This window comes from Hippoglossus hippoglossus, chromosome 17, assembly GCF_009819705.1.
Source record: "Hippoglossus hippoglossus isolate fHipHip1 chromosome 17, fHipHip1.pri, whole genome shotgun sequence".
NCBI lineage: Eukaryota > Metazoa > Chordata > Actinopteri > Pleuronectiformes > Pleuronectidae > Hippoglossus > Hippoglossus hippoglossus.
In genome coordinates this window covers 684853-709373 of record NC_047167.1, presented here as the reverse complement: position 1 = coordinate 709373, position 24521 = coordinate 684853, and the positions used below count along the sequence as shown (strand labels likewise).

The window sequence follows — 24521 nt, the reverse complement described above, 5'->3', positions numbered from 1 at the left end:
AGTGGGCGATGACCCAGGAGTGGCCTGTGTGGAGAAGAGATTGGGCGCCGTGGACAACACAGCTGACAATTTCCTTGAGCCAAGGTCTCACCGGCTGGACACGATAGTGGACTGGGGCACTCAGTAATTAATTTTGACAGATAATTTAGTGCCAATCATCATGTTTTCATAGATTGTTAATAAGTTACCTCACAAACGATACTTTTAGTGATGTTCTTTAACTCTGCTAACCCCTTTGAGAAAGAACCTGTGTTGCCTTTTATTTATAGGGCTCTTTATTCCCCCAGGTTGCATTGTCGATTTTTTAATTGTTTTTTAATATCCTCAATATCTATATTTTGAGAGGATTTTTAAAAGCAATCTATAGATTATTATGATTATTAATGGGCTGTACCACCACAGGCACATATGCAGTAGTTGAAGTAGGTCAAAGTAAGTGTGTGGTCATTGTGTACCTGTTCATCGGTCACATTGTAAGTGATCTGCAGCACTGCTTTCCCTTCCTGGTCTGGATTGTTGACTGAAGTCTGAGGAGACAGGTTGTTCTTTACTGTGGTCCAGACCTTTTCCTCTAAAAAACAAAAAAACATGCCATCAATGCCTCCACACCTTCTTCAGGAAAGATCAACTTGCACTATGCAGTATGTTTGCTGATGTGCAGCTGTTGAAGATAAGTGCTGAAAGATGAACTCATGTTTGTGTCACAAGCAGAAACAAGAGATACTCCAGGAAATAGACCCTTTTACTGTCGTATCCAGAGTTTGTGATACTTGAACATCTCACCTGTCATGTCACAGCTGACTCTGAAGGGGGCAAGAGAGCCACTGCCGTCTGGGTCGATCCAGTAGCTCCCTGAGCTCTTCCCCAGGTGCCTATACTCCTCGCAGGACTGCTGATACATCGCTACGGAGGAGACACAACACACAACTTTAGATGGTGTGCATACAATATACAGTGTGTGTGTGTTTGTGTGTGTATGAGAGAGAGCACCTACAGGTATGGCAGGTAGCTCCAGTGTATCCAGTGCCACTACAATTGCAGCTGAATGTGTCCCACGTCTGAGAACAGCGACCGCCGTGCTCACAGTGGTTGGGAACACACCTTTTATGACACAGATAAATAGGGGAAGGAGTGGGTGTAAAAAATAATTCCAACTTTTGACTGAGAATACACCACCAGGTCCCCTCTAGAGACCATCACATACTGTTTTTGCTACATGTTATAAGAATCATATGCTAAACAACGTTTAAATTAACGATACGGATTTCTAGAAGAATACGTCAAATAAAAACACCTACACATGAATTATAACTATATAATTTTATATTCTAAATGTTATTTACACAATTAAAATACAGATTGAATGAGGTTTATCACAGTTTGAGAAACACAGCTTTAAGTGGACAGCTTTAAGTACAGATGTTCACATCCTGGCATTAAAATGCACCTCCTGTGACCACTTGTGACCGAAACTCACTTTCTCACTCTGTATGCTGAGATGCAGAGACAAATGACAAAAGATTTTGCCCATTTGAAAAAAGTATCAATTATTTTAGTTTAGTTGGTTTGTTTGTGTTGATATTGTGGCAGTGGTCACAAAATATCAACGTATTGTCACTGAGAAGCATAAAAATAGGTTTGATTCATTGTGAAACTGGAGCAGGTTAGAGAATGTGAGCTGAGTAGGCGGTCCTTAATATGAGGCCCAGGATGCATTTGCGTTCACACAGCATAAATAATGTTGCCACATGGGCCACCTCCAAATCTGGTTTTAGTGATCGGATCTCTGGACGCATTGAGGACACATTTGGTTACGTTCACACCTGTGCTTAACGCTGACCACTTGTGATCAGATCTCTCAGGGTTGATGTTAATATCAGGTCTGCACGGGATCAATAAGGAGCTACATTCTAAAGAATGGCTATATATTTTTGTAATAACAGGTAACAGAGAGTGAGAAATTAAAATCCAAACTTTTTTAAAATGGTATTTTTTGTCGAGTTGTTACACTTGTTAAGCCCTATTAGGCAAATTTTGATTTGTGAATATGGACTCAATAAATAAATTTGTATATATATATATATTTATAACATTTGAATTTAGCAACTGGACAGTACAACAGTAAAAACAGAACTTTTTTCTTTTGTTTGATCTTTCGTTATTAAAAATCTGTAGGATTGCGATAATCTCAGACGTTGATGCTTCAATTGGTGTATTGGACTTTCTGATCAAACCAGAACACAAATTGAAGCTATACAATATTATCCTACTAAATAACACATATTAGGTTGATGATGTAATCAGCCTGCCACTGTTGTAGTACTGTACTGTTTGTACTGGACCACACATATTTGAAGCCTTCAGGATTAAAACTAATTTGCTTTGATCTGTTCAGCCACACTTTTATATTTTGTAATCAACACTTAATTCATGTAAAACAGGTCAGTAACCGTCAACTGTTTTAATCAATATGGATACAAAGACACAAATAGTGTGCGTGTGTGGGTGGAGCTGTTTAACCTTTTATATATTGAGCCAGGGGAACCAATTTGTGTTGCAGCCCATTGGGAAAAAGGTTCCAGTTCTCCCAGCAGCAAGTTTGTCATTGACAACAGGAACCAGTTTCCAACCCACATTTGCTAATGGGACAGCAGAACTACCCACTTGGTAACTTCCTTGTGCTTCCTCTTATTTTATTTCAACCAGTTTATAATTCTACAGTTATATACCTGTCAATGATGGCACACATATCCAGGCTAACATTTTCAAAAGTTCCAATGTGGCCCTGCTCCACAGCCCTGAGGTCAGCTAGATGGTCGTCTATGTGGATCATCTGCATACAGCCCTGGAAGGAGCGCTGTGCTGATCTGGTGTTAGTGTGCATGAAGTAGCCTGGACACAAACAGAGGAAGTGAAAAGTCATTGTTAAAACCAGTGGAATTGCTGAAAAAATCTGTTTGTCTTAGTCACCACACACCACAAAAAGTTCTAAATACTGTTTAAAGCTTTCTCCACAGACACATCAGAAATACAGGCGGGGAAATGACCAATCCTTTATTTACATTTTTCTCATTCTCAAACAGTGGAAACTAAAGAATATGAAAAGCCAGGAATAGAACATGGGCACCTGCTTCGTAATTTCCAAATGACTAAGTGTCTGTCCAATCCAGACTAAAATGCAACCCCAGAGTTTTCAAACTAAAATGGGACCAGCAGCATTTACAAAAGTCTGCGGGGCTGGATAACTCTGGAGTAGTGTGGAGGCCAGACAAACGAAGCAAAGGTGATTTGTTTTCAAAACTAAAATGTGTTAGTGTGGATGTAGCCACAGACCTCCGTGTGATGCCCAACTATAGTGGTAGTTCTTCTTACACTTCCTATTTTACACTCCCATCAATCCTGCTTATACATTGTGTTTGTATAATTTTCACCCGTCTGGTCTCTCTCTCCTCTCTCTCCCCCTCTCTTTTCTCTCCCCTCTTTTCCACCTACCGCTTTTCTCTCCCCCACTACCGGTCGAGGCAGATGGTCACCACAACCGGTTGATGATGGCCACCCACATTGAGTCTGATTCTAGAGGTTTCTTCCCGTTAAAAGAGTATTTTCTCTCCACAGTCAGCAGTGCTGCTAGTTGTGGGAATTGTTGGGTTCCTCTATAATATTGTATGGTCTCGACATTACTGTGTAAAGTGCCTTGAGATAATGTCTGTTGGGATTTCGGTGCAATACAAATGAAATTGAATTGAAATGAAAAGTGGCACTGTGTTGGGGTAACACACTTAATTTAAACAACTCTCATTTGGCTAAAAGAAACTTATGTAACTGTTTGGTTCACTGCTTGACAATAAAACTTGCACTGCCACCACCACAAAATTGAAATCTATGATTAGTCACCTCCAAAGTAGTAGGTTCCTGCAGTCTGGATTTGAATGGGGATGGCTGTTCTGACTGTAGATGCTTCATCTCCATCCACGGTCAGCATTGCATAGTTCTCCAGGGCATTCAGATGGACACTGTGCCACTGGCCATCATTCAGACCTGAGCCTGAAAACAAAAACACACTTCAGTCAGGAGAACAGCCAAATTGAAGCAGGCAACAAGGTGACAACTGATTCAACTAACTGAAGGTTCCTGAACTTCCAATCTGATGACCAATGAGCTGAGCTCACCTGATGAGATGTCAATGCGTGTGTTCTTCCTCTGTGTCACATTCATGTAGACGGAGACCTTGCCCTCCGTCAGCCCCACCTCCACCCAGCCGTCAGCCAGTGCGGTAAACATTAGCAGCCCATTGGGGTTCCATGTCCTGAAAGACAGACTTACTGACAGAGTGTCACTGTCACTCTGACCTGGCAGCCGCAGGAATGAGGTCGAGTTGAAGAAGACAGGGAAGGAATTGGACTCGGTGCAGGAAAAAGTCAGGTTACGCTACAGTGGGAGAGAAGGAGAGAGGAATTGTGGAATTGTAGTCGTAGATTGACTTAATTTTGCACTGCTAAGTTTTCATTTTCGTTGTATTCTAAAAATACAGGAATGCTGGAAATTCTTTCAGCAAAATAGTACTGACCTCGCCAAACATAGATTACATTAATATGGATGATAAGAAATGTTAGAGCAGGGAAGGAAAATGTCATGACAGGTTTTGTTTTACAATGTCTAGATCAGCAGATACAGACGACTGCAGTAGTTGCTGAGTCAGTGCTGGACCCACAGCTGCTGTAGATCCACACAACTGTACCATTTCATTAAAAAACCTGGACATGCTGAGGAGCAGGTTTGAGCCATCGTGAAACTCATGGATCTACGTTACATTAGTCTTGTCTTCCCTTTTTTCTGCGATGCACTTTGCAACTGTCCTGTTATATCAGATCCAGCCACTCCTACCTGCCCAGCAGTATCTCTAAGGTTCCCAATGTTCGAACTTATCTGACCTTCCTTCCTTTCCAGCCATATTCTCCTCCTGGCAGAATGTGTGTTGCATCATTTGACATGCTCCTTGGACTCCTGATCTGCTTTTGAAGAAGTGAGTTTCTCTCTTACTGCCTTTTTTTTACCCTTACATGTTCTTAAACAAGATTGAGGTTGAACATTCTATTTCATCTCCAAGCACTGGCTTTGCGTTCCAGCCTGTTTGTTAAAGAGCTATTACATGTGTTGTGAAATATTCTCCTTTAAGAAAAAGTTACCATCAAGATGAGGAATTTCCCTGAACAGATAATTCTTAGTGCAATAAAACCCCTCTCTTTAAAAAAAACATGAGATCCTCAGAAATTTCATTTCAAAAGTGCGCAAAGTTGGTAAAAGTGTCATTCTACTCACACCCACACATGCAGGCAAACACACATACTGAGTCAAAGGGAGTTGTCTTACGAAGCTGGACGTGTCCACCTTCTTCCTGCGAACAAGGTTTGTGATGTTGTCTCCGTTGTAGGTGATTCCCTCCATGCAGCCCACAAAGTTATCTCTGCCTCCTGAGCTTGGCTTTGCTGACACAGCCACCCCTCCAAAGCTGATCTGAGGGCACAGCGACGTGGACAACATGGACTAAGGGTTAGATCCTTCTGTGATATTCACTGTGAAACTGTGACCCGTATACACTCTCCATATATAATCAAATCATTTTTTTTAGTTGACTGAAAAAATGCTTTTACTGACTTAAAAGCATTGCATTTCTGTCTTTTATGTTGATATTATTCGTAGATACGTTTTTATGTGCTTAAGTCATATACAAAGTCCAACTGGTCGGCTATTTGTAATTATGTAATAGTTTTTTACAGCATAGGACAAGATGGTGAATATCCATTGTATGTTTGAAGGTCACATTAATGACAAACATAACAATAGCTCCAAATTCCATAAAAAGATATAAAACCAAACAGATAATCCAATAATAAAAGAAATTAAAACAGAGAATTTGAACTGATACACCTGTGTGACACCAGTCACAGAGACTTCTTCAGACATGCTTAAAGACTGAAACTTTAACACTTAACCAACCTTGAAGACATAATTTAGACTGAAGCCTGACAAATAAATAAATCTGCTGGGATATTGTCCCTGCATACATATAAAATCAACATTAAGCAAAAGTTCACTGGTTGCTGAGAAGGGGGACTCATGTGACTCTAACGTGAAAATTATGTCACATAAAGATGTAATTGTATTTTTTTTCTTTTATTTCCTTAAAATCATAAGAGTTTTCTGTCTGGGCTGATGGGAGTTAATTGGTAAGGACAAGCAGTAGCAAGGTAGCCAAGAACACAGCGACAGAGTGTCTCCATCATCTTCCTCACACACATTGTCAGCAGTATTGATTAGCTATTATGAGAGTGCCAAAATGGTTAACATGACCCCAACTGAACCGAACTCTTCTATTACAAATCCAGGCCTAACAGTAAGAGTATGTCCATGAAGAAGTAGATAAGTTAAGTTTGGATAAGTAAAAGCAATAAAGTCGAGGACACAACAATTTGAAAACACATCTTTGTCTCTGTATTCTTAGATATTTAGATATTTAGGGAGTCTTTACCTCATAGTCCAGGTCAAGGTGGTCAAAGTCTCCATTGGTCCTGAACTGCTGAGTGTGATGGTCCAGAGTGAAGTTGACATTCCTCCGATAACGCTCTACGACAACTGAATGCCAGTGGTCATCATCCAGTAAGCTCCCACTGATCACAGAGGTGTGACCCTGGATGGAACCATACTGGTTACTGCCTGCAAATCACACACACATGAACAGGTTGTGTTTATCATGTTTGACAGCACTAGATGGTAAAATCCAAAGAGTTGGATAGAACATAACAGGCTGTCTGTGGCCAACACCAGACATATGTAATGCTTTTGCTGTCCTTGAAACCACACATATTTTACAGCAATGCTACCTAAGTTGTCTGTGAAGATTCTCAGTCATCCAGATCATGGTATATCCAAGTGCTAGAAAACAGGTCAACTGGACTTGGTTGAGTTTCTTGAAGATGTTTCACCATTTAAGAGGCTTCTTTAGTTCTAACTAACTGCTGGGAGTAGTTATTTAAATTGTAGGGTCGTTAGGAGTCGTTGAGTTTACCTAAGTTGATGCTAAGCTGCAGTCGAGCCCTGCGGAGCTCGAGGGAAATGTAGTCTCCCTGCTGTCCTTCTCCATGGAGCAAGACCCCGTCTCTAGCTGTGGTTCGAAACTTCAGTGAGATGACATCCTTCACAATCTTCATTTTCTTATTCCTGAAGCGGTATGAGATGACACCATGGCCATCAAAGCTGATCACATCTGCCCCTGGAAGACAGGGAAAAAAGGAAATTCTGTATTCTGCCAACGGAACAGAGCTGGGATCCAAAATGTCCACGTTACACTGTTTTCATGTGTGTCACAGTTGTAAGTAGTGCAAGAACCTATGGACTGTTTGTCAACCTTTAACATTCCGTCATCCATTTTATATTCTGCAAACCAACATTGCTAAATTTAAGTCATCTTATTTTCAAGTTGTAGTGGATCTGACAATATTAAAAGACTGTACAAAAAGGCTGCTGACAGTCTAACAAACATAAAACATTTGACAGACAAAAACAAATAACAAAACTTCGTTATTCAAAACTCATAGCATGGCACTGGGATCTAACAGCCACTGCCGTCTTGTACTTATCATTCACAGATTTCATACATTTTTATTAGTTGGCCAACACATTTGTTAATGTGTACTAAAACAGGTTTACTTTTATGAAAGTCCTTGTTGGAAGTTAAATAGTCTTTTATTGATAATTAAAAAGAATGTTTATGCAATGATCAGCCAACCATGTGACAGAAGTGTAGTGTAGTTGTAATTAGTATATTTAGGGCTAGGAAGAGTTAAATGTTAAATGTTTTATCATTTAGTTTATCATTTAATAAAATGTAATAACTACTGCAACACCTGCATAGTTCTTAATACATACAGTGAAAAACAATTTGCTGGTAAAATCAAATCTAATTCACAATTATAGAGTGACATATATTGTATTTGTACTCACAGTATGAGCAGCCATAGAGCTCCAGACGTACGCCAATGCGTCCCTCCTTGCTCCAGTCCACTGGGATGAAGCGAATGTGGCGAGCCAGAATGGTGTGCTGCAGTTCATGGTGAACCACGCCCTCACTGTTCATATTTCCCTCAAATGTCTGAAACACACATAAAACAAACACTATACTGGCAGGTACATGCAATACTTCAATTTTCTATTGAAAAGATAAATGATATAAATTTGAAAAAGTGGATTAAAATGTTCAAATTCCTTTATTAAATTATTGATACGATTAAAAAAAAATATGGGTATCTATGGATAGGAAAATGGTAAAGAAAACTAAATATTTTGGGTTGACAGAAAAGGGCATGATATAAGCCCCTGATCCAACAGATCAGACTGGACAATGCGATTGCCCATCTTAGTCGCTTTCAAAAATGACTTCCATTTGTGGCTGCTTGCAAAGGCAACTTGTAACATCCTTTTAAAATGATTTCTTATCTTGCAGCCCTCACAATCCACACCTGTTCCTGGTTTTCCCTGTCAGTCTATTCCATTTCCCTAGTACTTTGCTAGATTGCTCTGATAGTTTGATACTTAGATTTGTTACTAGTTTTGGGATTTTCCTTGCACTCTGGCTATGTCTAGCTTATACTATATATACTGTATATGTACTATATATACAGTATATACTTATATATGACCTCAAACTTTTTGTATAAAGACATAGAACTTCACCCCACTTTTCTTTTGCGATCAAATTTGTATTTATCTTTCAACATGTGCAGACAAAGCAGAAACATGCTGTGACTCTGTAAGATATCAGATTAGAGAGAGAAAAAAATTCTATTGGTATTTCCAGTCAGGGAGCATATTTCCAGCAGGCCCAAGACATAAGAACGTGTCACGGGGAACTCAAAACTAGTTATACATTATAGAAAGCTATTGACATTAAGCACAAGACCCCCTTAAAACAAACAAAACAAAAACACACACACAGACAGACAGACACACACACACACACAGGGAACTATCTGAGATGACAGAACGTTAGGAGCAACACACTGAGCCTCTGCAATATTGCATCAGGCACTTAATGTAGACGACATTGATCCAAGCCGGAGAGAGCTCCATATAAATAACATCTAAGAAGGAGAGGGACCAAGTTTTAATGTTAAGAGAATGAGGTGGCTTCCACTGGGATGAAACCATTTTCTTCGAATGTCTTGCTTTTTGAGTTTGGAAAGATTAAGAATTTGTAAATCATTTAGAATAAAAGCATAAATAGTGCACTTTACCAAAACATTTGTGAGTTTGTAAGACAAGCTACTATCCCGTTTTTTTTATTTCCAGGAGTTTCATATTCGACATTGTTTGCTAAGTTACGATGGTGGAACCGCACTGTTCAGTAGAAGTAGGGTCAGTTCAGTAGAAGTGAAAAGGGATATTTGTACAATGGGAGAGAAATGTGACAATACCTTGAGGGAAACATATGAGATGCACCCTTGGATTTAAACAAGATGATCCAACAATAAACTGGTGAGTATTTGTACAAAGAGTTGTTTTCTATTATACTCTACAGTATTACTAGTATACCATGCTTTGCAGATGCAGTGGCAGAAACAATTTGGCAACTGTTGGGAAAGTTACAAATCATATTTATGGCAATGTTTCCCCTAAAGACATCAGTGTCACTAGTAAGACGTTGCTGCACTGATTTCATTTGACAGAAATTGTAAATAATGGTTTTCAAAGGGTGCACTACACAACATCAATAAGGTTTTTCCTTACCCAGATGTTACCATCCTGTAAATAAGGCCTCCAGTTTTTCTGAGTGTCACTGTAAAGCAGCCGATACTTGCTGGTCCAATCAGAGCTACTGTAGCGACCCTGAGTCCCTATGGCAACCACCTGCTTCCTAGAACCCAGGTCCACTTGTAACCACTGGTAATGGTCTGTATCCAGAGGTGACCAGCCTCCAGCACCTAGGTGAAAGATGAGAGAACATGACAAGGAAGAAGAGCAGAAAAAGGGTGTCATTTGGAACTGAGGTGTCCTGTCTTAAAGGGGACATAGCATGCAAATTCCACTTTGTTAGTGCTTCTACAGGTTAATGTGGGTATCTGGCATGTCTACCAACCCAAAAACTCTGGGAAAAAAACACTCGCGCGTTTTGTTATAGTTCCTCTAAGTCAGAAACGTCATGCTTGAGTGACTCGATTGAGCTTCCTGGGTTTTGTGTCGTAACAAGGTACTGGAAGTCTCCCTACATGGTCTTGGCCCACCCCCCCGTCACGCCGTGTTTACACCGGATGCTGCGAGGCTGCGAGGCAGCGCAGCGCCGTTCCCAAGCACGCAGCCGCCTGGCTGTTCACACGGGACGAGCATTTCTGCGCTGGTCAGCCCGCGATTCACTCACATGTCTGGATCGTTGGGACTGGGAGGCTGCAGCAGTTGCTCGGGCGCGACCGCTCGCTCTCCCATGCATATTTGATAATTTATATCATATAAAATATGTAATTTATATCGTTTAAAATCATGGGGGGAGAGGGGGAGGGGGGAGCTGGCTCATTAGCATTTAAAGGAACAGGCACTCAAAACAGGTCACTCTGTGGAGGGCTGTTTTAGACAGGGTAAAAAGGGTGCTGTTTTAAATGATCCTTGTGGTATTTTGACCAAAGGATGTTACAGACATTTCATTAAGACCCCAAGGAACCATATCAACTTGTGGTAAAATGGGCATGCTATGTCCCCTTTAAGCTTGGAACAGAGCTGTGTGTGTGCTGTTTCTTTAAGAGTCCCAAGCTCTTTCTGTAATTGATTTAAGAGTCCATCTATGCGGTATAGCTTGTGGGTTTGTTTGCCTTTGTGCTTTGTCAGTGACTTTATTAGACATCTGCAAACTTTGAGAAATTATAATTTTTTGAGTTTGGCTTCTCTCATTTAAAACCAGTACAGTTTCAGTTACTATGAACCCTTTAAATGGAATGATCTACAAACTTCCCTCCAACTACAGTCTTGTGTTCCCCTTGGATTTTAAATGTTTATGATGTGATGTTTTTTATGAAACCTGTGACTGTATAATTTATTTATTTTAATTGTGTTGTTTTGTTGTTGCTCATGTTTTGTTGTTTGCTGCTGATTGTGAATGTTTCTGGTTCTCAGGCCTCTCTTGGAAAAGAGATCTCAATCTCAATATGATTAAATAACAAAATAATAACAATAATTAATGTTTTTACTATGCAAGGAAATGTATGCTGTTGTAGACTAGTTGTAAGCTAAAACCTCCTTAAAGGGATAGTTAGGAGTCTCAGGGGTAAACAGTGTTAGAGCAGAATCCAATACAATTGAAGTAACTGGGGACCAAAGTTTCAGACATGATAAAACAACAGAAAAAAAACATAACATGCCTCCATACTGCTCGTGTAGTGACATCCAAGTGTCTGCAAGCCCTAAAATAAAAAATTCAAATTCGGCCTGAAACAAGTACATATACACCATGTTTTTAGACTAAATGTCCGCTGTAATCCTGCTCCGGAGGAGACTACAAATATGGTGTAAATGACACCGTTTCGAGTAGGATTTGAATGTCGGGTTTACGGACACTTGGATTACACCACAGGAGCAGTTTTTCATCAAAAGGTTTATGTTTTTCTCTAGTTTTTTATGTTTGAAGTAGTTTGGCTGCGACGCTGTTTACCCCTGAAACTCCAAAAGTGTGCTAGAGCATCTGGATCCTGGACTATAATTCTACAGCTCAGCACTTTTACTTACCCATAACCATAAAGACTGAAGTGTCACCTATTGACACGCCAGGGCTCTTGCACCCAGAAGGTATTAAAACTATCTTCCCGGTATAAGCAGCACAAACAATATTTGTCCACAATGGTCAGGCCAAATGTAATGAGATCATATCACCAAACTGTTCCTTTATCGAGATGGAAAAGTACAAATAGTTGAAATCGAGATCACTGACCAAGATGGGACAAAGTTATCCCTTAGACCTGTTACTGACTAACTCTGGCATCAGAGTGGTTTAAAGGATCTTGAACAAATGTATCCTGCCTGCTCCGCCCACTGGGGGGTTCTGCACATGTTCCCTGTTTTATCTTAGCATGCTGCTTGGCTGATCCAGGGGACATACAAAGAATGGAGCCATCCACGCCAAGCATAACTGTATTCCTATTTGGGCAACAAATGGGTAAATCATGCTGTATGAATAGTTTGCATTAAAATTCATGGCTTCATTTACTTCATGATTTGTCAGTTATTGGTGACCTAAACTTTTTTCTTTACCTTAGACATTTTCAGCTCATCTACATATATTCACTGGGCTTGAACTGCAAAAATGTAAATAAATAATAAACTGGAAAAATAGGAGTGTTCTAAAACATTTGACTGTGCTTTATCTGAATATCAACCAATAACTTTTAGAATGTACATTCACAATAGTAGGGACAACACAATACTTATTGCAAAGGCTTACCTTGTTTTCGATTGAGTTTGGCATAACCAGCTCCATATCCTCTGGCATATACAGATGAACTGCTGAGGGAGCTGTAGGGAAGAGGAGTGGCCAAACTGTCCTCACACTTCCCTGAACCAGAGAGATGGAAAACAGACAAAGCGATTAGCTTACCATAAGCAATGAAGGTTTTATTAATATAAACTAAAGACAATCCAACGGTTTTGAAGTGCTGATAAGCAAATGTTAGCAAATGCATGAAGTTACTAATCTCAGATGGTCAACATTGTGAACATTACAGCACCCTTGTAAACATCACCATGTTAGCAATGATATAGGGAGATTTATGAACATGCTCAGTGCTGTGTATGAATGAGCTAAAAGAGCCCCATTCATTGAACATGCTCATATTTTTGGTGAATGGTGAACTAAACGGATCAGTTTGCAACTGTTGAATGTGAGCTTGGTTCACTCTCTTGCTCCCATCTTTGATTATTGATAGTTTGTCTTACGAGTGTTTGATTAAGCAAGCCAACATATTCTGATCAATCTTTATTTTTCATTAGAGACATTATCAGTTATTAGTATCCGATGTTTAAATACACATCACATTGTATCTTCTGTCTGTGTTTATTATATATGATATTGAAACTAAATTAAAACTAAAAGAGACTATTGTCTTTCATCTATAAATATCAAAACATCTATAATGTGCCCAAGAACTAGAAGAGTGTCTTTGTGCCTGGATTAATAGTCCTTGTAATTCCAATTCATGTTTGCTTTTACAGTAACACTATGCAGCTGTGCACTCACATCAGATTCTCCTGATTTCCGCGGACTTTATACCAGGGATCCAGGCAGAGAAAATCTGCAGCCAATCCGGAGACTCTTACTCGGACATTTGTGTTCACACATGCACCTCCCCCGGAGAAAGCGCGGAGAATGTCCGAATTAAATGTCTGTATCATGTTAAATGTAATTTTAACATTTTTATGTTGTTGGTGTCTATGATTAGGTCACTGCTGCTGAGCAACTATGCATAGTTAATTTTCACAAGCAGAAAAAGGCTGAATACTTTAAAAATATTCTTTAAAATAACCTTAACACACACTGCTACAGTACTGATGCTCATGTTCTGACTCAGGTCCAGAAAGCAGACAGTTTGTGTGTGTGTGTGTGCGTGTGTGTGTGTGTGTGTGTGTGTGTGTGTGTGTGGGTTCTTGAGTCTTTGTTCTTGACATGGAGTCTTGGATGGGGGAGGGATCAGCGCTCTATGTGTGTGTGTCTGTGTGTGTGTGTGTGTGTGTGTGTGTGTGTGTGTGTGTGTGTGTGTGTGTGTGTGTGTGTGTGTGTGTGTGTGTGTGTGTGTGTGACAGGTGCAGGGCATGGTAATGAGCTTCCTCATATGCATTACAAAACAACAAGCCAAGCATGTATTAAGCAGTTAAAAAAAACAAGAAAGTGATAATCTGCCCAACAAAGAACCTGGAAAACAACCTCAACACCCCAACAACAGCTCAACCCTTTGAGGAGAATACGTGTTCTTCATTTATATGATATTAATATAAACACTATTGTCCATCCTGTGCATCCTTCTATTAGTTTTAGCTAGGGCTGCATGATATTTGATGACATATATTGTGTGAACATGCAAAAAAGTCTCTATCGTTTATTTCATTGTTCATTGCTTTTTGTTTTCCATTTACCTTTTCATTGTTAATACACAATATTTTATAAAAGAGTCTAAATAAAAAGAGGACACAAATCTAATATTTAGGGTTAGGGTTAGGGTTATATATGTTATAGTTATTTGTATATAGTATATAATAAAATATGTGATAAGAAATGGGCTTTTCCACATTATCATTTTATATCAGAGTGTGTTTTTTGTGATGATACGTTATCTGGATATAAAGTGACCTACAGTGGTAAGAAACATTATGTGAACCCTTTGGAATAACAATCATTTATGTATATTTTTTTAATATAAAATGTTCTGGTCATGGTCTGATATCTGATAATATATTTTTACTAATTAAACAAATAATTGCATTGTTCTTGTCCATTTTGAATACATTATTCAAACATTCACAGCGTAGCTTGGAAAACGTATTTGAAACCATAGATTAACTTGAGCAAAAGCTTATTGGTTTCAGAAGTCAGAGTCTAATAAATGAAACCAATTTGGAGGTGTGGGTTAGAGCAACTTTGACTTTTAAAAAACACTCAAACATTTTGAGTATGCTGAAGAAGTATCTGCTGATACGATCAAGAGTAGTTGATTTGCATAATGCTGGAAAGGGTTACAAAGTCATCTCAAAGACTTCTTCCATCCATCCATCAGTCCAAAGTTAGATAAATTGTCAATAAATACACTATTTGCTACTTTGGCAAGTCTCCCTAGAGGTGGGCACCCAGCCAAGATGACTCCAAAGAACACAGAATCCTCAATGAGGTACAGAAGGACCCTAAAGTTACAACTAAAGGCTTTAAGAAATCATTGGAAGAGGCTAGCATCTCTGTTCATGAGTCAACAATACACAAAACATTGAACAAGCAGGGTGTCCATGGCAGAACACCAAGGAGAAAGCTGTTGCTATCCAAAAAAACATTGCTGTCAGCCTGAAGTTTGCCCAAGAGCACCATGACTTGACTCCACAATGTTACTTGGAAAACATTTTGTGGACTGATAGAATTGAAGTTGAATTGTTTGGGAAGAACACACAGCACTGTTTGGCGTAAAAAGGGCACTGCTCACCAACATGAAAACATCATCCCAACAGTGAAGTATGGTGGAGGGAGCATCATGATTTGTAGCAGCTACTTTGCTGCCTCTGGGCCTGGACAGCTCACCTTCCTCGAGGGGGAAATAAATTCCCAAGTTTATCAAGGCCTCCCTCCTGGAGGATAATATCAGGTTAGCTGTCTGCCAGCTGAAGCTCAGCACAAGTTGGGTGATGCAGCAGGACAATGACCCAAAACACGGAAGTAAAGTCTCAACAGAATGGCTAAAAAAAAAAAAAATCTGGAGCGGCCCAGTCAGAGCCCAGGCCTAAACCCAATAGAGATGTTGTGGAATGACCTCAACATAGCTGTTTACACCAGACATCCTAAGAATATGGCTGAACTGAAGCAGTTCTGTGAGGAAGAATGGTCACAAACTCCTCCTGAACATGCTGGTCTGATAGGCATTTCCTGGGAGTGCTTGCTTGATGTTTAGGAGGTTCAACCAGCTATCAATCCAAGAGGGGTTCACTTACTTTTCCCGCCAGTCCTGTGAATGTTTGATGGGTGTGTTCATAACAGACATGAAGAATTGTAATTGCTTGTGTGTTATTAACTTAAGCACATTGTGTTTGGTCATCCAATTCAAATATTTTTCGTCTGACTTAGCCCTCTATATCTCATGATGAAGCAAACTACAGCCACCTTTCAGATCTACTGGATGGGAATATCCAATAATAGTATAATAGATAGATTTTGGGTGAAATATTCACTTATTCAATATTTAAATACTTTGGCTTTCTTCCTTCCTGTGGATTCTACCAAGAATGAGATTGGTGGTACAGATTTTTATAACAAATGTTACTATCCATATAAAAAGAAAGACATCAGCAGAGCTCAAGTACTACCAAAGCACTCATCTGTTCAAACTACCCTAACTCTGATGTGTCCCGCTTAGGGTTGCAAAGGGGCGGAACATTTCCGGTAAATTTCCGGTAAATTTCCGGAAACTTTCCATGGGAAGTTAAGCTCGTGAATTTGGGAAATTTTGACACTTTTTTTGCAAATGTTAGCTTATAACAGGTAACTTAAATTTAGTTGAAAACAAGACTAGGCAAGCCTAGCTCAGCTGGAACCTGGATGCAGCTAGGTGGGAACATTGTCTGCCAGAAACGTAAACCTATGACTTTCTGTTGTTTTTGAACGTCTTTGTCATTACCTAGCATATTGATTACTTGTTACACTGAAGCCATGTTCATTTTAATACCAAGTTTATTTGTATACAGTAGGCTAACTTTTTACAGCAGTGAGAGTAGGATGTATGTATGTCCACACAAAAGTACACCATCACCTCGATTACTCGCGGCTGTTGGGGTCCATCAAAAAAGCGAGAGTTGGGCTACTTATCAAAAATAAAAGTAATTACCGCAAATTAAAGGCTGAGCAATAAAAACGTCATTCAAAACTCTATTTTAAAGATGTATGGAATGCAGCACACGCTGTGTTTCTTTGAAAAGGATGTAGCTAGCTATTGTAAACCAAATTGACAGAATTAATGGATTGTTTTATTTTTCTCTCAACCCGACATGATCAAATGCGTCAAATGAAAGTCCGAAGTCCTCTTGTCCGAGAAAGCACGCTGTATCCATTATTGATTGACAACGCAAACAGGTGACTGTATCTATAGTCCACAGGAACAAAATTGTCTTGCTGGCAAGTGGCTAACGTTAGCAATTCTAGATCTTGCAGCATGATCTTGGTTAAAACAACCAAGATCATGGTTGATCATGGTCGATCATCAACATCGCTTTCTCCTCCGCTGAGCCACAGGAGACATTTAACACCTGTGAACTACTTCCCATTAACTAACGTTTATGCGTAAAACTACTTCCCCTTTGCACTTTACATCCATTTCCTCTAAAGTAAAAATATATTCAGAAACCACCAATACTCATCTCCAACATACTGTCACATAGAGGAAACTGCTGAGGTCAGATTTTCATATTTAAGTCCATCGTTCCTGCAGGTTTTGATAAGTTTTCACTGACCGGGTTCTATCCTGAGATCCACATAGAGACGGAAGAGTTCTACTCACAAATGGATTACGTCAAAAATGTCATTTTTAAAATTTGAATATTCCCGGAATTTTGCAACCCTAGTCCCGCTTTAGAAGCAGATGTCCTGTCAGCAGCAGCTCCGAGAGGAGCTGAGAGGACAGCTGTCAGCCAGATGGCCAGATGGACTGATATCAGATATTTACTGTACAGAATCAGTACTCAAGTAAACATCCAGGAAGAGTATAAGCACATATAGCAGCCAAATGATATTACAGCTCTGCTATCTGAAATCATTGTAGCACCTGTGCACCTGCTTCTGATAGTGTTATAACAAGTCGCTGGTGAAATGGAAGGTCCTGGTCAGAAGAAAAGGAAAGGTAAAGCAGAGAGGGAGAGAATTAAGAAGAGAAAAGCTCTTGCCCCAAATACTGGGCCTCATTTATAAAACAGTACGGAGGATCCATAACCATTGCTCACACGCAAAAAAGATTCATATTTATAAAACCATGCACTCGCACACCTGAGGGCAATTTCCCCTTTATAAAGCACACCTGGAAACGTGCGTACGTCTGTGATGTCATCCAAGTATCTGCAAGCCCCGACATATTCGACTCGAAATTAGGTCATTTCCACTGTCTTTTACGAGTAAAAGTCCACCAGAAGTGGCTAAGCCAGCGCAAATTCGCATTTCTGACTGTCCCTGAATGCACCTCATGGGGAAGATATCAGCAGACATCAATGCTTTAAAACATGGTGTAAATGACCTAGTTTCGAGTTGAATATGAATGTCGGGGCTAGTGGAGACTTGGATGACACCACAGGAGCAGTACGGAGGCATGTTACATTTTTTTCTGTTGTTTTTTTACATCTGAAGGTAAGCCCCTAATATCTTCATTTGTATTGGATTCAACTGCTACCTGGCTGCTACACTGTTTACTCCTGAAACTCCAGCAGTGTTTTGTGGACTCAAACACTTCACCCACCTCTCTATCGGCATGGGGTGAGTAGATAATGAGTGAATTATCATATTTGGGTGAACTATTCCTTTAACTGAGGCAAAAGGCCTTAGTGAACAGGTGGTGTTTGAGGAGTTTTTTGAATCTGTCAAGAGATGTAGCTTTGCGGGAAGAGAGTTCCAGAGGGTGGGGGCTGTGACACAGAAGGCTCTGTCTCCAAAGGTTCGCAGTTTGGTGTTGGTGATGGAAAGCAAACCTGTGTTTGAGGACCGCAGCCTTCTGAGCGGCGTGTAGGGGTGGAGGAGGTCAGTTAGATATGGTGGGGCTAGGGCGTGGAGGGATTTATAGGTGAGAAGGAGGAGTTTGTATTTGATGCAGGCCTTTATTGGGAGCCAGTGGAGGTGAATGAGGGTCGGGGGGATGTGCTGCGGGTGAGAACCCTGGCAGCGAAGTTCTGTACATATTGAAGTCTGTTCAGGATGTTGTCTGGTACACCGGACAGGACTCCATTACAGCAATCCAGGCGGGAGGTGATGAGGGTTTCTGCCACGGAGTCGGGGAGTGAAGGCCTGAGTCTTGAGATGTTTTTGAGGTGAAAGACGGCAGATTTGGTGACGGATTTGATGTGGGATTGGAAAGAGAGGGTGGAGTCAAGAATGACACCCAGGTTGCGGACATCGAGGGATGGGAAGATGGAGCAGCTTCAACCTCAATGTCGAGGACGAGATCTCCAACCTTCCGGAGCAGAGCCTTGGGGGCCCCAACCATGAGCACAGACTTGTTACTGTTACCGACATCGAGGTTGTTAGTGAGGTGGAGGTGAAGAAAGAAAGATTCTTTAGTGGCCAAAGCAGTGATATCATTAATAAAGAAAATTGACTGAGTGGTAACGTGTTGCTGCTAGGGTTGCAAAATTCCGGGAATATTCAAAGTTGGAAACTTTCCATGGGAATTAACAGGAATATACGGGAATTAATGGGAATAAACTGGAAACTTTGGGGTAATTTATACTAACGGTATTTACCTTGTCATATACAGACATAAATATAAACATTTTGTTTTGTCATAAGCAGACATGCATGCAAACATTTCTAATACAAATTTTAAAAATGACATTTTTGACTTAATCCATTTGTGAGTAGAACTCTACCGTCTCTATGTGGATCTCAGGATAGAACCCGGTCAGTGAAAACGTTATTGCTAACGTTAGCCACTTGCCAGCAAGACAATTTTGTTCCTGTGGACTACCTGCAGGAACGATGGACTTAAATATGAAAATCTGACCTCAGCAGTTTCCTCTATGTGACAGTATGTTGGAGATGAGTATTGGTGGTTTCTGAATATATTTTTACTTTAGAGGAAATGGATGTAAAGTGCAAAGGGGAAGTAGTTTTACGCATAAACGTTAGTTAATGGGAAGTAGTTCACAGGTGTTAAATGTCTCCTGTGGCTCAGCGGAGGAGAAAGCGATGTTGATGATCGACCATGATCAACCATGATCTTGGTTGTTTTAACCAAGATCATGCTGCAAGATCTAGAATTGCTAACGTTAGCCACTTGCCAGCAAGACAATTTTGTTCCTGTGGACTATAGATACAGTCACCTGTTTGCGTTGTCAATCAATAATGGATACAGCGTGCTTTCTCGGACAAGAGGACTTCGGACTTTCATTTGACGCATTTGATCATGTCGGGTTGAGAGAAAAATAAAACAATCCATTAATTCTGTCAATTTGGTTTACAATAGCTAGCTACATCCTTTTCAAAGAAACACAGCGTGTGCTGCATTCCATACATCTTTAAAATAGAGTTTTGAATGACGTTTTTATTGCTCAGCCTTTAATTTGCGGTAATTACTTTTATTTTTGATAAGTAGCCCAACTCTCGCTTTTTTGATGGACCCCAACAGCCGCGAGTAATCGAGGTGATGGTGTACTTTTGTGTGGACATACATACATCCTACTCTCACTGCTGTAAAAAGTTAGCCTACTGTATACAAATAAACTTGGTATTAAAATGAACATGGCTTCAGTGTAACAAGTAATCAATATGCTAGGTAATGACAAAGACGTTCAAAAACAACAGAAAGTCATAGGTTTACGTTTCTGGCAGACAATGTTCCCACCTAGCTGCATCCAGGTTCCAGCTGAGCTAGGCTTGCCTAGTCTCGTTTTCAACTACATTTAAGTTACCTGTTATAAGCTAACATTTGCAAAAAAAGTGTCAAAATTTCCCAAATTCACAAGCTTAACTTCCCATGGAAAGTTTCCGGAAAGTTTCCGGAAATTTCCCAGACATTTTCCGCCCCTTTGCAACCCTAGTTGCTGCTGCTGTTAATACAGTGTCCGATTTAAAGGTGGAGGCAAAAACAAATGTTTCTCATCGTCAGAATCTCCTGTGCATATTATAATCACCCAAAACTGCAGGATTATTAAATTCAGAGACAAATGAAATCTATTAAAACTAACAGAAATATTATATTCCCAAAGGGGGCTTTAAGCAGAACGGTGAAAAATATACAGTGTTAATCATATCGTCGGCTAATGAACCCAGAGTGGTGGGTACTTTTGTTTGTACTGCGATGGTGTAATACTGGACTTGGTTCAGCACAAAGATCCAAGATCACAGATCTAAAGAATCTATATCAACTAATGAGTTGATAGGAAATCTTCATAGTTGCTGAACTCTAGTTTCCTGCTCATCCTTCTATCCACGTACTCCATCAGTGCCAGTGCATCAACCACGCAGCATTAAGCATGAGTGTCACTACAGTATTTATCTATTTAGTGCAATCGGACCGATTACTGACCAATTATGGCAATAGACAAGGAGATCCTTATGGCACTTGACAATAATGATGTCATTGAAAAGATGGCAGATGGCAATGAGTTACTGTGCCACTTACTTGTTAACAACAAATAGGGTTAGCCTACAAAATTAGAGGTCTGGTGCTTTGCATGAAAAGGGGAACCTGGAAAGGAGTCAAATTCCAGCCTGAATTAAGGTCCCAGTCTGCCGCTGTCATACAGAAAGAAATTAGCTTTTCTGATTTGTGATGTATTACTGCCATTTGTATATGCAGTGCAGCCATGAGGGCCTATAGTGAAACCAGAAAGCTTTTATGACATGGCCCCTTGATCAATCTGACACTGCTGTTGATAATTTCAATAGTTGTGGTACTGATGGTAAACTATTACAAAACAAACAGCCCAAAGGAAGGGCTTGTTTGAGATGAAGTGTACAAAATCAGGCCAGTGAAGCAGGAGGACATGAAAATAAGGCTATGTCTAAGTCCCATTCTATACGGGAAGTTACAGAGAAACACACATCTGATTAAATGAAATGGTAAGAGATTTCTGTTCAGTTACTGTGAGTAATGTTCTTTATTATAGTTGAAATGATATATCTTTAAAAAATATAAGAGTGTTTATTCTTTCTTAATTATTATTAATTAATTATTAATTACAAATTTCACATAAAAGAGTTGGTGCTGTAGCAGATTAATCATTATCTGTGTGTTGTGGTCTGTACGGTGACCATAAATCAGCTGCTGATTTGTGTCTTTCCACCTCAAACTTATTAACATACTGAAATAATGAATCTAAAAACCCTAAATAGTCCAAACAGACTTTTCTTAATGATGTGTCAGATATTTACATTGTCAGGGCTTCACAGGCCTTTCTCAATCCTCACATCCTATTTGTAACCAAAGATTTTACGCTCCTTCAGAATGAACAAACAAATACTTATAGTAGTCTAATTTAGTCTGCTGATGAGTCCATGAACTGCTTCTTATGACCACTTCCACAACTTCTGTGTGGACTAAAAATGACACAGACAGGATGAATACCTCACTAACAACTCACACGTCAAGGAGAACAAATCATAACCAACCCCCACCTCATACAGAATTAATTCACATGAACATAATCCAAAAGTGAAAGAAAAGTGAAACAATGGGGCAATTCATCAGGCAAGGGAAAAGATAAGGAAGGTGCATCGAGTTATCTGAGCTGGATCAGTGCATCATTGGAAACACAGCACTGCAGGTGAACCCTCAGCTGAGCATCTGTGGATGCTCAGCTGAGCCTGACTGGACCCATTGGGATTGGACATGCAAGGTTCATACTAAATGTTTTGAATATTATTCGGGTTCAGGTCCCACTCAGTGTGCGGTGCATCTCCAGAGCGACATTCGTCTCAGAATAGAAATAAACTGTTTTCAGAATTTACCAGCTACACTTGGACGTTCTAACTAAAAGTTGTAAAACTATGGAACATGTGACACACTTCATATGTAAATACCAGTATGTAAAACCTAAAGATGGGTAACTATTTTTGTGACTAATTATTCTCCTCTTCAACATGTTCGTGTGTTTAAAAAGTGTTATCTTTTGCAGTATAGACCAAATATCCTGTGTGTGTGTGTTCTCCTGTTCAACATTTCCATGCATTCTTTCACTTGTCAAGAATCTGCAAGAGTGCTCTTCTGTGTGCATAGATTCTGTTCTTACATAAGAACAAATCCCAGATAAGAAAACATTGGTGAAAGTCAGAATCTTTGTAAAAACTGCATAAGTGGGTTTTAAGGAGAAATTCCATTGCCGTTAGACATTCTTGACTTCTTAAATATCCTTTTCAATTTCTGTGATTCCTCTGTGTGCACATGGCCCTGCAGTCTCATCCCCTTTTATGGGCATTGGTGTGGCATTTACCTATGCTAATTAGGAACTTACGAACACATGGCATTCATCAATATAAGAACACAGATGCAAACAATTCTGCAGATTAAGAATGAATCACGAATCTGACATAGACTGACTGGTATTGTTTTACTTGCGGAAGTGTCCTGACCTACTGAAATGAACTCACAAACCTTTCACAGTACACTTATATAATATAATATAATGAATGTCACTGTCAATAAATGTTAAAGAAGCACTTTACTGCTGGAAGGATGGCCTTCTAATAAACATGTATATTATCTACACAGTAGAAAGGTGAAAAAAAAAATCCAAATTGGTGCAACATGACAGTAAAATACAGCGAAAAAGGTAGAAACACTACAACACCCAGAATGCACTGCACTCCAAGGCCGCTCTCCAATTGGACACTTGACCTCAGCGGCTGTGGCTGAGGGGTAGAGTGGTCGTCCTCTAGACAGAAGGTCAGCAGTTCGATCCCCAGTCTTCCCCATCTGCATGCCGAAGTGTCCTTGGGCAAGATGCTGAACCCTGAATTGCCCCTCATAGAACAACAAAGTGCTGCTAATAGATGCACTGTATGAATGTGTGTGTGAATGGGTGAATGTAAAACTTTACTGTAAAGAGCTTTGAGTGGTCAGCAAGACTAGAAAAGCTATATAAATACAAACCATTTCCCATCTACCTGACCTCTGGTATGTTTACAAATATTAGCAACAGAGCCAGTGTCCATACACCACTCGTAGGAGTAAGAAGAAGCCTGTTGTCAACAGCTGCTGGTTAATCCAAAGTTTTTAGGCATAATGATTTGGATGTGCATTGTTCCGGAGTGCAATGCGCTGAAGAGGAAATGACGCTATCATCGGTTTCTAGTAAAATATCCCGATAGGCAATGGCTAATGACAGCTGATAACCCTCATATGGAGAGAACCCGGTCTTTATTTCAAACCAGAGGACTATGAACAGAACAGAAAAAGCAGCAAAGTCCACTTCAGCGTGAATTAAAAACCAACAGCACAGGAATGTTTTGAGCATAAACACACGAGAGCTATTCAGAAGCTATGTATGTACCATACTGGTTTACTTTCAATGCTGCGACTACTACTACAAAGAAAACGATCAACATGCGCGATTTACGTATCGCAAAAGACTGTAATTAGTCTCTGTCGGAAGAAAAGAATAAGAGGAGAATAGAGAGAGAAAATATCAACACTGCTCTTCACAAAATGATTGATACTTTTCTTAATGAGTTAAATCTTTCTTCAGAGCAGCGCATGCATTCATCAGCCATCTCTCTCTCTCTCTCTCTCTCTCTCTCTCTCTCTCTCACACACAGTGTGACCGTCACATGTGTAAACTCAGACCGAGTAAAACTTAGTCAATGTATAGAGCTGGATGAGATGGCGGCTCGCTCGGTTTGGCTTAACTGTAAAAAATATATACTTTTCACAGTCCAAACATGTATGAAAAGACCCAAAATGACCGCTGTAAGTGGACTTAGTGGAGTGATTCCAAAGGGAAAGAAACAGACCAGAACTCCAGGGATCACAGCTTAAAAAAGGTTACTCGTAAGAATTTAGAACAAAAGATGAATGCAAAAAAGTTATGTGAAAGGAACTATAAGA

At 39.9% G+C, this 24521-nt stretch overlaps 2 protein-coding genes across 2 annotated transcripts in view; both read right to left on the bottom strand.

Moving 5' to 3' along the window:
- cntnap2b (contactin associated protein 2b) overlaps positions 1 to 24521 on the bottom strand; it is a 37516-nt gene that overhangs the window by 10840 nt on the left and 2155 nt on the right. Inside the window, exons 2-13 of the mRNA XM_034612670.1 lie at positions 12479 to 12589; positions 9784 to 9977; positions 8002 to 8149; positions 7067 to 7270; positions 6530 to 6714; positions 5371 to 5514; positions 4170 to 4428; positions 3895 to 4044; positions 2730 to 2892; positions 995 to 1101; positions 784 to 903; positions 456 to 571 (exon numbers count right to left, since the gene is read on the bottom strand). Coding sequence (XP_034468561.1) covers positions 456 to 571; positions 784 to 903; positions 995 to 1101; positions 2730 to 2892; positions 3895 to 4044; positions 4170 to 4428; positions 5371 to 5514; positions 6530 to 6714; positions 7067 to 7270; positions 8002 to 8149; positions 9784 to 9977; positions 12479 to 12589 — 1901 coding nt within the window. The remainder of the gene's footprint in view (positions 1 to 455; positions 572 to 783; positions 904 to 994; positions 1102 to 2729; positions 2893 to 3894; positions 4045 to 4169; positions 4429 to 5370; positions 5515 to 6529; positions 6715 to 7066; positions 7271 to 8001; positions 8150 to 9783; positions 9978 to 12478; positions 12590 to 24521) is intronic.
- ccr12a (chemokine (C-C motif) receptor 12a) overlaps positions 13813 to 24521 on the bottom strand; it is a 29542-nt gene continuing 18833 nt past the window's right edge. The window contains exon 3 of the mRNA XM_034612739.1: positions 13813 to 13840. The gene's annotated coding sequence lies outside the window, so the exon portion shown is untranslated. The remainder of the gene's footprint in view (positions 13841 to 24521) is intronic.